Here is a 15,947-nt window from a genome sequence, read left to right as displayed (position 1 = left end):
TTCCAGCAAACAAGTTTGTGGCCATGTACCTTAAATCAACTTTAACTATCCCAAAGATTAAAGAAGATAACATTAAAGAAAATCACATATTGGAACATTTTATTACATGTTTACAGAAAAACCACAAATATCCAGTACAGCTGAACATAAATCACACTACATACAAACTTAACAACAACAAAGTCTCGGCTCCAATTTCGTAGTTGCCAAATCCTTACTAGTTCCAAACGATAGCTTGACTCAATATGTAAATATAGAATTGCTTCACAAAACCAGTGGATGATGACATATTGCACTGGTAAGGTTCTCTTTGTAGGAAGACCAAACCTGTCTAGTGCTCATCAACATCATACACGAGAAGGTATTTGGTATCACCAGGATATCCACTCCATGTGAGAAGAGTATGATATCCCAGAGACATAAAATACAAATTGCATTATACATAGTAGTGACGAGTGTACTTGTTTCACTCTGTAACAGAGCCTGGGGTTGCTAAAATCTTGATCAGGATCTTGAATGTCACAATTCTACAAATTTAAAATGTCAATGACTTAAACATTAATTAGATTCTTTTAAGAAGGATTGTTAAAACAACAACCCAGACTGTGGTTTCTTTTAGAGAAACCTTTAAACTCAACATGGAGCTAAATTAAGGAACCCAATTTGGTAGTCTTTTAAAGACTTTTTTCTTTGGGGGGGGGGGGGGGGGGAGACTGACAACCCAAGTTCCAATGACAATAAGTCTGTCTTGAGTTGTAAAAGTAGGCCATAAGGCTTTGATTGTAAAAGACCATGAATCTTTGGTTTGTAAAAGACTAGGAAGTCACTTTTTCTTTTGAGTTGAAAAAGAGTGAATCACTTTGAGTAGACTTTAGGGAATGTTTGCAAATGTAAGTGGGAAAAGGAAGAGCTCCCATTTTCAGCAGAATCCCCAAAACATTACTTGAATGTTGCTTACATGCTAGATTTCAAAGAATATTAATAATTCTTTGACTTCTGGCTTTGTTATTAAAGAATATTAAACTTTCTTTTGAACTTTATAAGAAAGACTAATATCCTTTTTAATTTAGCTGTCTTCAAAGAGTATTAAAAATTCTTCTACTCTTTCCGGGAAGACTTTTTTTCTTTTTTTAACAAGTACTTCCCAAGAAAGCCATAATTCTTTTTTTTTTTTTTACCTTGTCTTATAAGTAATATTAAGAATTAATTATCCATCTAAATCATTGACATCCTTTAATTGTAAAATTTTATGATCTTCAATCAGATCCTATGATCTGATCCAAAGACCCTCCCTCAGATCCTAGATATGATCCTGATTTTTACAACCTTGGTGAAACCTTTGGACTTTTGATGATATCTTCAAGCCACAACAAATCTTGATACTCTTGATCAAACTGTTGCACATAATAACAATGCAAGGTAAGTTTTCAGAAGACCAATTTATCCGAAGATGACAAACACAAAGAAAGCACATCGAATAAGTCAAAAAGTACCCACAAACGAGTATAACAAGTCTTGAGCTACAAATTAACACAACTAGAAATTTATTGGAAAAACTTGCAAGGTCAATTAATAAAAGATATCTTGAGACTTTTCACTTACCTGTGCAGAGACCATGTTTTCCTGGGCTTCATCATCAAAAGCAAGATTATTTTCACAGCTAGACTTGTACCGAAAGTAGTCGTCCGCTTGCATCTGCGAGTGTAATGGGGATAACATGTTGCAACCTAGTGGCTGTGGTGAGACAGGGAGCATATTCCATCCTGCCTCCACCTGCAAATTAGCCTGATGTTAGAAACATAAATGAAAAAGATAGGTGCTTAACTAGTTAACTACACTTGGAAGAGAGATGTTGTTGTTTTATGCTTGAATTTAATTCCTTTCTCACCTCATCAGATGTTTTTTCTACCACATCATTTTTTGCAACACAAGTGTTACAACCATTGTACTCAATGGGTGGTATACTGCTAGATGTTATTCCATCAGAATTTTCTGCTGGACAACATTGAAAACTCATGGGATAATTGTCAGCTTCTCTTCCTAATTTTGGAGGAACTGAAGCTGGTGCTAGCATAGACTGTGCTTCTTCAAGAGAAGCTTTAGCTGTGGTAGGAGAAGAAATAGCTGGTGTAGAGGTAGTTATAGTGGATACGGAGGAAAAGTTGCAATCTAATGGCTCTGGTGGATGGGGGCAGAACATTTTGGGGGATTTCTCCAAATCCTGGTCAACCTGATGGAAGAAACATGAATAATCAAGATAAGTGTATAATTAGTTATCAGCACTTCTAATTCCCACAATTTAGTAGTAATAACTAGTCAACGCCTTGTAACTCAACTAGTTGGCATCTCCTACTATTTCCAACAGAAACATCCAATGTTCAAACTTCAAATCCTCCCTCCCCCATTATAACTATCAAATTATTATTTAAAAAAAAAAAACCATAGATAGTGTCTAATGCTAAAACTAAGTCCTATTACCTCAGAGTTGAAGTTGTCTATTTTAAATTGAATAGGCACTGTAGCATCAGACATCATTTCGTCCACATAAAAATCAAATGCGGATGGGGAGAGCTTATTCAAAAAATCCTCCACATCAAATTCATCCTGATAGAAGAAACATGAGTTACAAGATATTTATCAATTTAATATACTATACTTCTCAATTCGCAAAAAAAAAAAGAAAAAAAAAAAGTATAAGTGTCTAATGCGGAAACTAGGCCCTATCACCTCAGGAGATGTCATTTCTGCCTCCTGTTTTTCTGCAACAGAAGCATTTTCACATGGAACAGGTGCTGTAGCATCAGACAACATTTCATCAGGAATTTTAGCATAACAAGATTGATTACTTGTTTGATGAGTTTCAGCTTGAACATCCAATGCTGGAGATACAGGAGCCACTGACTTCGTTTCTTCAATACAAGATGTGGTATCAAGTGAAGGACAAACGCCTTCTCCACCATTGGTACTCTTTTCTCGATTATCAAATAAACGACAAAGGACAAACGCCTTCTGCATAATGTTAAGCACCCAAGTGAATTGGGCAGACATAACATCATTGCCTAATATATACTACAAATTGAAGTACCACCAAAAAAAAAAAATGCAAATAACAGTATGTAAATATGTATCATAAATGGCAAAACAAACAATTTCCCAAGTTATACATGCGAGTACCATTCAATCCAAAAAAGAAACCATTAAACTACTTTTCAAAAAAAAAATTAAAATCACACCGTCTTCTACGAGTCTCCTGCTCTCAATAAGGGAACTCATAAGCTAAAACCACTAATCCTTGCAACAGTGTCTACATGTAAAATTTCACTATCTAATCCCTTGATGGATTAAGAATACCTTCTTTAATGAATCTAAAATATTAAAAATAAGAAATAAAAGAGAGAGATCATTAATCCAGCAAGAATGTTAACCCACTCACTAAGAATTAACAAAATCTAACAGTTTCCACAATCCTAGCTAATTGTATCAATCCTCTTTTAAAGTTACCTCCGATGATTTTGGAGGCAAAACAATCTTAAATCAACACACACACACACACACCCACACTCAGTTCAGTAATCAATAAAAAATCTCAGGTCAATATAACATCACTCAAACAAATTGAATTGCAAAAGCCAACCTGACCGGGGTGTTTTCCATCAAAGTCCTTCTGGGTTGTGCTGTACTCATGCATTACCCACTTAGTCCCTATTCCCTTCTCTCTTCCCTTAGTATTCCCTCTATGGAAGACCAGAGTCTTCTTCATTCCAATCAAGCTCTCTCCAGACTTGATTTCTCTATCTGTACCAGTTGATTTCCAGTACCCAACCTTGGTTTTCCTGCTCACCCTTTCTTGTTTCTGATCCCTTTTTCTCTTTTTTGGATTATCGTCCTGATGCTTCAGGCTCTGTTCAGTGAAGAAGAACCACTCTTGATCCTCCGTAGCAATCCCACTTTTAACTACAGTCGAAGAAACCAGACTTGAGCACAAAATTTTGACACCCAAAATGGGAAAAATCACATGAGCATGTATATTATATAATTGCTCAACCATGAGATAATTATATGGGCATATTATGCAAATCTTATGTAATCTAGTAAGTACATTACTAAAAAAAGACCAAGAAGCCACAAAAAAACACACACAGATGGTAAGTAAGTGTTCTAATGAAGAAAAACAACCATACTAGAGCAGAGGAGCATAGCCCAAGAAAGCATGAGTCTTTATACAAAAGAAAACGCTAACTAGGAACAACATGAACCAGACAACACCAATACCAGAAAACAGATAATGTACACATGATCTCTGCAACTATTTCTTATGATCACTTAATGTAACACACTTTTCCAGAAAAATTCTGTAACAAGCCCACAAAACAAGCAACAATCAACAAACTAATACAATGTGAAACACTTTCGTACCTTTTCACAAAAAAGCATTAAATTTTCCAATAAATGAAGGTGGGTGTGTGATAATAGAAAAACAAGAAGATTACTTGGTAAGTCCCAGGGCTCATCTTTATAGAACTCAATTTCGGGAATAAACCAAGTGTCTTTATCATTCCCTGTGATCTTCTTCTTCAGGTAGAGTTCGATGACCTCCTTGTCCTTCGGACTAAATCTGACCCCAGGTGGCAAATGATCCAAACTCAGCTTTTCCATTATTACACACACTCGCAGAAGCTTTACTGAGAAACCCAGGAAAAGGTTTTACTGAGAAACCCAGAAAAAGCTTTTACCGAGAAACTACCTAAGAAAGAGAGATGTTACAGAAAAACAAGAGCAGTTGTGAGAAAGCAGTTGGTCTTTGGCTTCTTGTCTTCTTTTCTTTATATACTACTCATCAGTAAAGCTATTTTCAACTATCTTCACTAACAAGTCTGCTACAGTAACCAAGTCAAAATATAATTTTGGACTTTATTTATTGATTTATGCATGAGATTCTAGCTCTAGATTCTTCTTTTCATGTATTCATTGTTTTAATTTAAATAACAATAATAAATCACCTATTCTTAATAATTAGTGGGGAGAATATGAGTATTGACATTTAGTCTATATTATGGATACTTTTTTTTTTAATAGAAGAAAGTCAATATTATAGATACTAGTTGGTAACTTGTGTAATACAAGAAAAATTTTAACATAATATAATTTTTTTTCTCTTTTTTTTTTGTCTAAATATAAAATTTAATAATAATAGTAATTATTAATAAGTTTTTATTATAATTATATTTATACATGAAATATATATGTAGTTTCCATTAAAAAAAATATAATGTATAAAAATTCTAATGGAGTCCCTAAAAAAATTATAATGAAGAATTTAATTATAGAACATATTTTAAATTCAATTAAAAGATATAGGATAAATTAATAAAGTGTAAAAACACGAGACTTCAAAACCTTATAACCTTACAATCGAGCTACAAGTTTTATAATTACTCTTTATAATCAAGTTAAGATACTAAATTAGTGTTTTTGTATATGTAGAGTTTGAATATTAGATTTTTTATTTCACCTATTAAGCTAATTAAAACACACTTTTCGGTTTTTATATAAATTATAGATAAATTATAGATTTGAATTTTGTTTGAATTTTTTGTATTTTAATGATCAAAAATACCATAATTAATAAGATTTGAGTGATAAAATTTATTATCTAGTTTTTTCTTTTTCTTTTTTCAATTTATGTGTTGGCAAGGTGGCGTGTTGCAAGCTGCTAAGTAGCGCCTCCAGGCCTACAAGTCCACATGCAAACGCTTTTTAAGTACCGCGCGCTTTTCCCCCTGCAAACGCTTTTTTTAAGCGTATTTATTATGTTCCTTTTTGGTAATATTTAAAAGTGAAATTAGAAGTAATTTTTATTATACTATCGTTTACCTTTGAAATCGGTAGATATATGTAAAAATTAATTGAAGTAATTTTTTTTTTAATCTGTCAACTTATTTTCTTTTGTATAATTTGTTGAAACCATACTTTTTAAAGTTATATTTGTATTTTTTTTATCAACTTATAGTAAGTAAATCAATAAACTTTTAGTATATATATAAAAAAAACTAATCCTAACACATTTTTAGTCAAATTCTAACTTATTTTCACCTTACCAAAATAAGTTAAATCACCACAAAAAAAAGGATAATATTAGATTTTTTTTAATCCAATAATTAAGAATATGTTCAATAAAACTTAAAATAAATAAGTTATTCTGTAAGATATCTTTTTGCTCAATGGTAAAATTTTTTATAGTTGAATAAAAAGTTTGAAATTTAATTTTTGCTAACACCAAAAATCGATTGATGTTTTAATCTAATAATAAATTAAGAGCACAATCATTAGTAGCATATGCTATAGATTTTTTAAAGGAAATAAAGCATACACTATAGATTGAAACTTTATATATATATATATATATATAATCTTTGACAATCTTTGAAAGCTAGTACTAAAAAGATTGTTGTATCATTTTCCGAAGCTATATAGAGGACATTTTCATAAATTCTTCTGCTTCATGTTTCAAAATGTACTTTTTTTTTTAACCATAATTAGATCTTCCCTTAATCCATTCTCCTCTTCTTCTTTTTCTTTTTTTTTTTCTCTCCAAAAATTTGTCAGTATTGGCTACTCTGTTCCCCCCTTGGTGAACACCATTTTTCTTCTTCTTCCCTTGCATTCCATGTACTAGGGTCCGTGTATTCACTATTCAGCCAAAAAAATAAATAAAAAAGTACTAGGGTCAGTATGGGACCCAAAGTTTGGGTATAGGCTAGCGTTTTGAGTAGATGCCGAATCTTTGTACTATAAAAATAAAACTATAAAAGAATACATAGGTATAAATGAGATAAGAATCTATGACATAAATAAATAAGTTATTGAAATATATGTATCCGTATGAATGGAGAGGAAGTGGGATCTTTGCTGTCTATCCAAAATGAATGGATGAGATATTGATGAGAAGAACCTTTTGGAATTCATGACTTTTTGTTATTTTTTAAGATAATTACAATATGCATGCGATTAAATTGCAGCTCGTACCATTTTTCCTATAAACCATCAGACACTTTATACATGAAGAAGTGTCAATTCAGGTACAATGTCATTGGCATTTGGAATTCATGACATAATTTCATTGTGTACAAGTAATTCTTTAATCACAATTTTTTTCATATACTTTTTTATAGTTATTTTATATGACAAATTGTAACCGGTTGTTTATCACATTCATATTAACCCATTATTTTCTCTCCTCACTTACAGGCTTATGGTTATAGCAAGCTATATCAGAGTCATGAAACAAGTGTGTGATCTTATATTTTTTTTACTTTCCACCAAATTTTTTTTTTAAATTTTTTTGGGATTTTGCACCATGCACTAGTGGAATAGATGAGAAATTGATGAGATGCTTTGGAATTCTTGGATGATTGAATAGAGTAGTGGAATGGATTATTATATTAATGAGAATGTTCTGGAATTCATAACATAATTGCACCGTACATATTACATACACTAGTGTAATAGATGGGAAATTGATGAGAAGGTTCTGGAATTCTTGGAGAATTGAATTGTAGTCTAGTGCAATGAATGAGATATTGATGAGAATCTTCTAGAATTCTTTAATTTTTTTTTTTTTTTGAGAAGCAAGAATTCTTTAACTTTTAATTGCACCCAAACACTAGTGGAGTAAATTATGGTGAGAAGCTTCTGGATTTCCTTAACTTTTAATTGCAACCAAACACTAGTGGAGTAAAATTTGATGAGAAGCTTATGGAATTCTTGAATAATTGTAACATTTACTTAATAAAATCCTTTGTATCTGTTTTAAAACATGTTAATTAAATTGACCACATCATTAATAATTTAAATAAATAAATAAAAATAATGATAATCAACTGTTATTGAAATATATTGATGGAATTAAAAATTAAGATCTACTTATTGCAAATAGAATTTTAAAAATTTCATAGTAGAGATATTCTAAACTCTAAAGGATTTTATTTTTAATCAAATAAGTAAAAAAAAAATCACCCTCCTCAAATTATTTACTGCTCCTATCAACTTGGGGAGACATTATACAGTCCTCTGGTAGAATCATTATTTGTCTACTATTCTACTAAAAGACTCCCACTTATTTAAAATTGCTGAGTCAGTAATCAGTTTCTGTTTAAATTTTTTTTTTTAATCTCAGCAATTTGAAACAAGTTGGAGTCTTTTAGTGGAATGGTGGACCACGTCATTTATCTACCACGAGAACCTTATAATTTCTTCAACTTGAGGCTATTTAATTATAATAATAAAATATAACTTAGGTAAAAAGGTAAGGATTGAAAAATTGAAGATTAATCATTTGCTGGTAAAGGGAGACCCTACCTCAACTATGGTTCACAGAATGTTTGAAATTGATTTGCCAAAGTCTAGTAAGAAAATAGTACGTTTTCATTATTTTGTACATATATTTTTTGGTAGAGTATTGTAAGATTTTAATATTAAAATATCATTTTAATATATTATTAAATAATGAGTTAAAAAACTAAATGAGGACAATGTTGGATTTTCACGTGGTTAATGAATCTTAAGTGAGGAGTTACTATTGTACTAAAAAGAATCAATGTGGGATTCTTTTTGGAAATTGAAGCCCCCATGGTAAATTTAATTCACAAAATAAAAAATTTCTTAAAGGTAGTTTTTCTAGGAATAATCTATTGAGGCCAATTTTTTTTTTTTTTTTACAAAAATAATGGAAGCCCTCACAGTAAGGGGAACCCAAATCAAAAGAATAGATATAACGGCCTAATTCTTCAAATTTTCCTATTCAAACACAAGAAAGTTTTGAATTAGAACCTAGAAGAAGTTGTAGACACCCAATTTTGTAACCAATGAATCCACAACCTTGTGTTATAGTAATTTCAAAAATAATCTAGGAGCAAAATTGTTGTTTGAATGGTTCGATGAACATGAATTTCGGTTTAAAGAATATGATGATCAAACCATTCAATCAAGAGATCAAGCCACATCAGGTTTTAAAGGTCATATGCATTCCAATGTGTTAAGGCATAATCAAGTGATTATGGGTAGTTTATTTTGATTGGTCCTTTTTGGATTAGTTAGAATTAATTCATGTAAGAATCCCATTGGTTTATTTTTAAGACAAGTACGTAATTAAAAGTGATAAAAAAAATTAGGAGACAAAGCCCTAAATTTTGATTTTTGATTTTCCCTCCTTGAAAAGAAGAGGGTAAATTTGAGATCAAAAGATTGGATCATTAAGATAAAGTTTTGATCATTTAGTGGCTTTAAAGTAGCTAAGAAAACTCATGATTATCCTTAAACAAGTTAGAATATTAACCAAAACATTCCAAATGACGAAGTTAGAGCCAAAATGTGCCCAGGCAAAGGTGCCAATTAGCACCTTATCACATAGACATGGATTCTGATCGGCACTTACAACCTAATTCCCGCCAAATCTGAGTTTTGTTGTGTCATATTAGCTCAAAATATTCTAACATGTTTGAGGATAAAAACAAGTTCAAAACTACTACAACAAATTAATGGAGTAAAAAAAAAAAAAAACTACTTCTTTATTTCCCCTTATAAATAAAACCCTCATCATCAAATTAAAGGATTCTAAAAATTCCAACTTTCTATAGCAATGAACTTATTAGAAAATTGAGACTTTGAGAGTAGTACGGTGTGGCAAAAATTCTAAGAGAAAACGCTTTAAGGAGATATTAGGTTGCTTATGTGTCATCTAAGGGGCTTTTGTATGTCATCCATGAAAGTCGTGTGTCAATCCTGCATGTTTATCCATGGAAACCTGCCTGCACGTCCATGTCCATGTCCATGTCCATGGAAACTTCATGCAGAAATTTTGAGAGAAAAGACTTAATATAGTACAAACAATATCGTGTTAGTTTCAATTGTAAAACTACCACCATTGGAAAGCAACCCACTTTAAAGCGTGAATGCACTAAGAATAATAGTATCATTAACAATAAAACATTGAAATTTGACAATCAATAAATCTTTACCTATATGATATGCCTGTAATCATTTAAAACTACTGGATTATATAAGCCAAAAGCCCCTTACTAGAGCATCTTCAACATCGAGGTCGTAGACCATGTCACTCATTCCCATCCTGTGCATTATCCTTTTTCATTGTACAATTCAATTCTAGCTTGATTTCTCACTGATAACTATTTTCATGCATTCTTCTTTGTCTAACACACAATAAACATCTTAAAAACGCCCACATTCCAGCAAACAAGTTTGTGGCCATGCACCTTAAATCGACTATAACTATCCCAAAGATTAAAGAAGATAACATAAAAGAAAATCTCCTGCTGAACACTTTATTACATGTTTACAGAAAAACAACAATTATCCAATACAACTGAACATAAATCACATTGTATACAGATTTAACAACAACAAAGTCTTGCTCCTCTTTGCTTTCTTAAAAAGAAAAGCGGACTACACAATAAGAGGCTCAACCATAAGCCAATCTTTTAGTTGCCAAATCCTTATACTAATTCCAAACGATTGCTTGATTCATTATATACATATAGAACTGGTTCACAACACCAGCAGATGATGACATACCGCACTTGTAGGTTCACTTTGTAAGATGACCAAATCTATCCAGTGCTCATCAACATCATACACGAGAAGGTATTTGCTAACACAAGGATATCCACTCCATGTGAGAAGAGTGTGACATCCTAGAGATATAAAATACAAGTTGCGTTATACATAGAAGTGACGACTATACTTGTTTCACTCTGTAACGGAGTCTGGGGGTTGCTAAAATCTTGATCAGGATCTTAAATGTCACAATTCTACAAATTTAAAACGTCAATGACTTAAACATTAATTAGATTCTTTAAAGAAGAATTATTAAAATAACAACCCAAAATGTGGTTTCTTTTAGAGAAATCTCTAAACTCAACATGGAGCTAAAATAAGGAACCCAATTTGGTAGTCTTTTTCTGGGGACGGGGGGGGGGGGGGGGGGGGGGTGTGGGGTGGGAGAGTGGGGGAGAGTGACAACCCAAGTTCCAATGACAATAAGTCTGTCTTGAGTTGTAAAAGTAGGCCATAGGCCTTTGATTGTAAAAGACCATGGGTCTTTGGTTTGTAAAAGACTATAAGTCTCCTTTTCTTTCGAGTTGAAAAAGAGTGAATCACTGTGAGTAGACTTTAGGGAATGTTTGTAAATGTAAGTGGGAAAAGGAAGATGACCCATTTTCAGCAAAATTCCCAAAACTTTGGTTGAATGTTGCTTTCATGCGGGATTTCAGAGAATATTAATAATTCTTTGACTTTTAGCTTTGTTTTTAAAGAATATTAAACTTTCTTTTGAACCTTCTAAGAAAGACTAATATCCTTTTTAATTTAGCTGTCTTCAAAGAGTATTAAAAATTCTTCTACTCTTTCCGGGAAAGACTTTTTTTTTAATAAGTACTTCCCAAGAAAGCCATAATTTTTTTTTTTTTGCCTTGTCTTATAAGTAATATTAAGAATTAATTATCTGTCTAAATCATTGACATCCTTTAATTGTAAAATTTTATGATCTTCAATCAGATCCTATGATCTGATCCAAAGACCCTCCCTCAGATCCTAGATATGATCCTGATTTTTACAACCCTGGTGAATCCTTTGGACTTTTGATGATATCTTCAAGCCACAACAAATCTTGATACTCTTGATCAAACTGTTGCACATAATAACAATGCAAGGTAAGTTTTCAGAAGACCAATTTATCCGAAGACGACAAACACAAAGAAACCACATTGAATAAGTCAAAAAGTACCCACAAATGAGTATAACAAGTCATGAGCTACAAATTAACACAACTAGAAATTTATTGGAAAAACTTGCAAGGTCAATTAATAAAAGATATCTTGAGCCTTTTCACTTACCTGTGCAGAGACCATGTTTTCCTGGGTTTCATCATCAAAAGCAAGATTATTTTGACTGCTAGACTTGTAATGAAAGCAGTCATCCGCATGCATCTGCGAGTGTTAGAAACATGAATGAATAAGATAGGTGCTTAACTAGTTAACTACACTTGGTAGAGAGATGTTATTGTTTTATGCTTGAATTTAATTCCTTTCTCACCTCATCAGATGTTATTGTGTTATAACCATTGTACTTAATGGGTGCTATACTGCTAGATGTTATTCCATCAGAATTTTCCGCTGGACAACATTGAAAACTCATGGGATAATTGTCAGCTTCACTTCCTAATTTTGGAGAAACTGAAGCTGGTGCTGGCATAGACTGTGCTTCTTCAAGAGAAGCTTTAGCTGTGGTAGGAGAAGAAACAGCCGGTGTAGCGGTAGTTATAGTTGAGACACAGGAAAAGTTGCAATCTAATGGCTCAGGTGGATGGGGGTAGAACATTTTGGGGGCTTTCTCCAAATCCTGGTCAACCTGATGGAAGAAACACGAATAACCAAGATAAGTGTATAATTAGTTATCTGCACTTCTAATTCCCACAATTTAATAATAATAACAACTACTCTATGCCTTGTAGCTCAATTAGTTGTCATCTCCTACTATTTCCAACAAAGACATTCAATGTTCAAATCCTTCTGCCCCATTATAAGTATCAAATTATTTATTTTAAAAAAAAAACCATAGACAGTGTCTAATGCTGAAACTAAGTCCTATTACCTCAGAGTTGAAGTTGTCATTTTTAAACTGAATAGGTGCTGTAGCATCAGACATCATTTCATCCACATAAAAATCAAATGCGGATGGGGAGAGATTATTCAAGAATTCCTCCACATTAAATTCATCCTGATAGAAGAAACATGAGTTACAAGATATTGATTAATTTAATATACTATACTTCTCAATTTGCAAAAATAAAAAGAAAAAAGAAGAAAAGCATGCAAGTGTCTGATGCGGAAACTAGGTCCTATCACCTCAGAAGATGTCATTTCTGCCTCCTGTTTTTCTGCAACAGAATCATTTTCACATTGAACAGGTGCTGTAGCATCAGACAACATTTCATCAGGAATTTTAGCATAACAAGATTGATTTCTAGTTTGATGAATTTCAGCTTGCACATCCAATGCTGGAGATACAGGAGCCAGTGATGACTTAGACTTCGTTTCTTCAATACAAGATGAGGTATCAAGTGAAGCAGCAGGTCCACCATTGGTACTCTTTTCTCGATTATCGAATAAACGACAAAGGACAAAGGCCTTCTGCATAATGTCAAGCACCCAAGTGAATTGGGTGGACATAACATCATTGCCTAATATATACTACAAATTGAATTACCACAAAAAAATGCAAATAACAACATGTAAATATGTATCAGAAATGACAAAACAAACAAATTCTCAATTCATACATGTGAATACTGTTCAACTCATAAAGAAACCATCAAAATACTTTTTGAAAAAAAAAAAAAAAAAACTCACACCCTGTCTTCTACGAGTCTCCTCCTCTCCTCAATAGGGGAACTCATGAGCTAAAACCACTAATCCTTGCAACAGTATCTACATGTAGAATTTCAGTATCTATCCCTTGATTGATTAAGAATATCTTCTTTAATGAATCTAAAATATTAAAAATAAAAAATAAAAGAGAGATCATTAATCCAGCAAGAATATTAACCCCCTACTAAGAATTAACAAAAATTAACAGTTTCCACAATCCTAGCTAATTGTATCAATCCTCTTTTAAAGTTACCTCCAATAATTTTGGAGGCAAAACCATCTTAAATCAACACACACACTCAGTTCAGTAATCAATAAAAAATCTCAGGTCTCAATCAAACAAATTGAATAGCAAAAGCCAACCTGACCGGGGTGCTTTCCATCAAAGTCCTTCTGGGTTGTGCTGTACTCATGCATTACCCACTTAGTCCCTATTCCCTTCTCTTTTCCCTTAGTAGTCCCTATATGGAAGACCAGAGTCTTCTTCATTCCAATCAAGCTCTCTCCAGACTTGATTTCCCTATCTGTACCAGTTGATTTCCAGTACCCAGCCTTGGTTTTCCTGCTCACCCTTTCTTGTTGCTGATCCCTTTTTCTCTTTTTTGGATTATCGTCCTGTTGCTTCAGGCTCTGTTCGGTGAAGAAGAACCACTCTTGATCCTCCGTAGCAATCCCACTTTTAACTACAGTCGAAGAAACCAGACTTGAGCAAAATTTTGACACCCAAGATGCGAAAAATCACATGACCATGTACACTATATAATTGCTCGACTATGAGATAATTATATGGGCATATCATGCAAATCTTATGTAATGCAGTAAGTACACTACTAAAAAAAAGACCAAGAAGCCACAAAAAAGTGCACACACACATGGTAAGTAAGTGTTTTAAAGAAGGAAAACAACCATACTAGAGCAGAGGAGCATAGCCCAAGAAAGCATGAGTCTTTATACAAAAGAAAACGCTAACTAGAAACAACATGAACCAGACAACACCAATACCTATTTCTTATGATGAATTAATTAATGTAACACACTTGCCCACAGAACAAGAAACAATCTACAACAATCAACAAGCTAATTCAATGTGAAACACTTTCGTACCTTTTCACAAAAAGGAATTAAATTTTCCAAGAAATGAAGGTGGGTGTGTGATAATAGAAAAACAAGAAGATTACTTGGTAAATCCCAGGGCTCATCTTTATAGAACTCAATTTCGGGAATAAACCAAGTGTCTTCATCATTCCCTGTGATCTTCTTCTTCAGGTAGAGTTCGATGACCTCTGGGTCCTTCGGACTAAATCTGACCCCAGGTGGCAAATGATCCAAACTCAGCTTTTCCATTATTACACACACTCACAGAAGCTTTACTGAGAAACCCAGGAAAAGGTTAACCGAGAAAGAGAGATGTTACAGAAAAACAAGAGCAGTTGTGAGAAAGCAGTTGGTCTTTGCCTTCTTGTCTTCTTGTCCTTTTATACTACTCGGCAGCAAACCTATTTTCAACTATCTTCGCTAACAAGTCTGCTACAGTAACCAAGTCAAAATAAAATTTTGGACTTTATTTATTGATTTATGCATGAAATTCTAGTTCTAGATTCTTCTTTTCATGTATTCATTGTTTTAATTTAAATAACAATAATAAATCACCTATTCTTAATAATTAGTGGGGAGAATATGAGTATTGACATTTAGTCTATATTATGGATACGTTTTTTTCTTTTTTCTTTTGAGAAGAAAGTCGTTATTATGATACTAGTTGGTAGCTTGTGTAATGCAAGAAGAAGTTTAGTACAATGTGATTTTTTTAATAAATATAAAATTTGATAATAATGGTAGCTATTAATAAGTATTTATTATAATTTTGTTTGTATATGAAACTATATATTGTTTATTAAATATTTATTATGATTATATTTATAAATGGAACTATGTAGTTTACTGTTTTTAAAAAATATGATGTTTGAAAATTTTAATGGAGTCCCTAAAATAACTATAATGGAGAGTTTAATTATAAAATATAGGGTAAATTGTAAATTACACTCCTAAAGTTTGGGGGGTGATTGGATTTTACACCTTGAAGTTTCAGATTTTGGATTTTACTCCCTGAAGTTTGGTGATGTCTGAATTTTACATCCCAGTGTTTCCGAATTTGGATTTTACCCCTATAGTTTAAGAGTGTTTGAATTTTACTGATGAAGGGCATATAGAGGAAATGGAAAGCTGTTCATTGAGTCTTGTTGGAAAGTTTTTAACGTGTAAGGCTTTCAATAAAAGGGCAGCATGGACTACATTGCAAAAAGCATGGGGACTGCATACAGGATTACAGATAATAGAAGTTGGGTCGAACCTATTTCAATTCATGTTTCAGTCTGAATTTGAGATGTGTAGAGTGCTTAGAGGAGGGCCGTGGACTTTTGATAATCAGTTACTTATGTTGAAGAAATGGCACAGGGGGATGATGGCAAGCAATGTTAGATTGGAACATGCTTCCTTATGGGTTCA

At 32.7% G+C, this 15,947-nt stretch overlaps 2 protein-coding genes across 3 annotated transcripts; both read right to left on the bottom strand.

The window, feature by feature from the left end:
• LOC142619598 (uncharacterized) lies at positions 1 to 4,800 on the bottom strand. The gene is made up of 8 exons (XM_075792755.1): positions 4,491 to 4,800; positions 3,635 to 3,954; positions 2,728 to 3,009; positions 2,479 to 2,604; positions 1,889 to 2,230; positions 1,603 to 1,773; positions 1,327 to 1,394; positions 1 to 527 (listed from the first exon to the last, which is right to left on the bottom strand). The coding sequence occupies exons 1-8, from the start codon at positions 4,654 to 4,656 to the stop codon at positions 467 to 469; spliced, it is 1,536 nt and encodes a 511-aa protein (XP_075648870.1). The 5' UTR covers positions 4,657 to 4,800; the 3' UTR covers positions 1 to 466.
• A 5,401-nt stretch (positions 4,801 to 10,201) lies between these two features.
• LOC142619597 (uncharacterized) lies at positions 10,202 to 14,888 on the bottom strand. 2 transcript variants are annotated; one of them, XM_075792752.1, is made up of 7 exons: positions 14,621 to 14,888; positions 13,806 to 14,125; positions 12,921 to 13,265; positions 12,667 to 12,792; positions 12,109 to 12,423; positions 11,910 to 12,002; positions 10,202 to 11,701 (listed from the first exon to the last, which is right to left on the bottom strand). In XM_075792752.1, exons 1-7 carry the CDS (start codon positions 14,784 to 14,786, stop codon positions 11,627 to 11,629), a joined length of 1,440 nt encoding a protein of 479 aa, XP_075648867.1. In that variant the 5' UTR covers positions 14,787 to 14,888; the 3' UTR covers positions 10,202 to 11,626. The 2 variants fall into 2 exon arrangements, with proteins under 2 accessions (XP_075648867.1, XP_075648868.1); XM_075792753.1 differs by having other exon boundaries at positions 10,228 to 11,701; positions 12,921 to 13,205.
• Between the last annotated feature and the right edge of the window lie 1,059 nt (positions 14,889 to 15,947).

This window comes from Castanea sativa, chromosome 12 (genome assembly GCF_040712315.1).
Source record: "Castanea sativa cultivar Marrone di Chiusa Pesio chromosome 12, ASM4071231v1".
Classification (NCBI taxonomy): domain Eukaryota; kingdom Viridiplantae; phylum Streptophyta; class Magnoliopsida; order Fagales; family Fagaceae; genus Castanea; species Castanea sativa.
The sequence above is the reverse complement of the archived record's forward strand: the minus strand, read 5'-3'. Positions and strand labels throughout refer to the sequence as shown.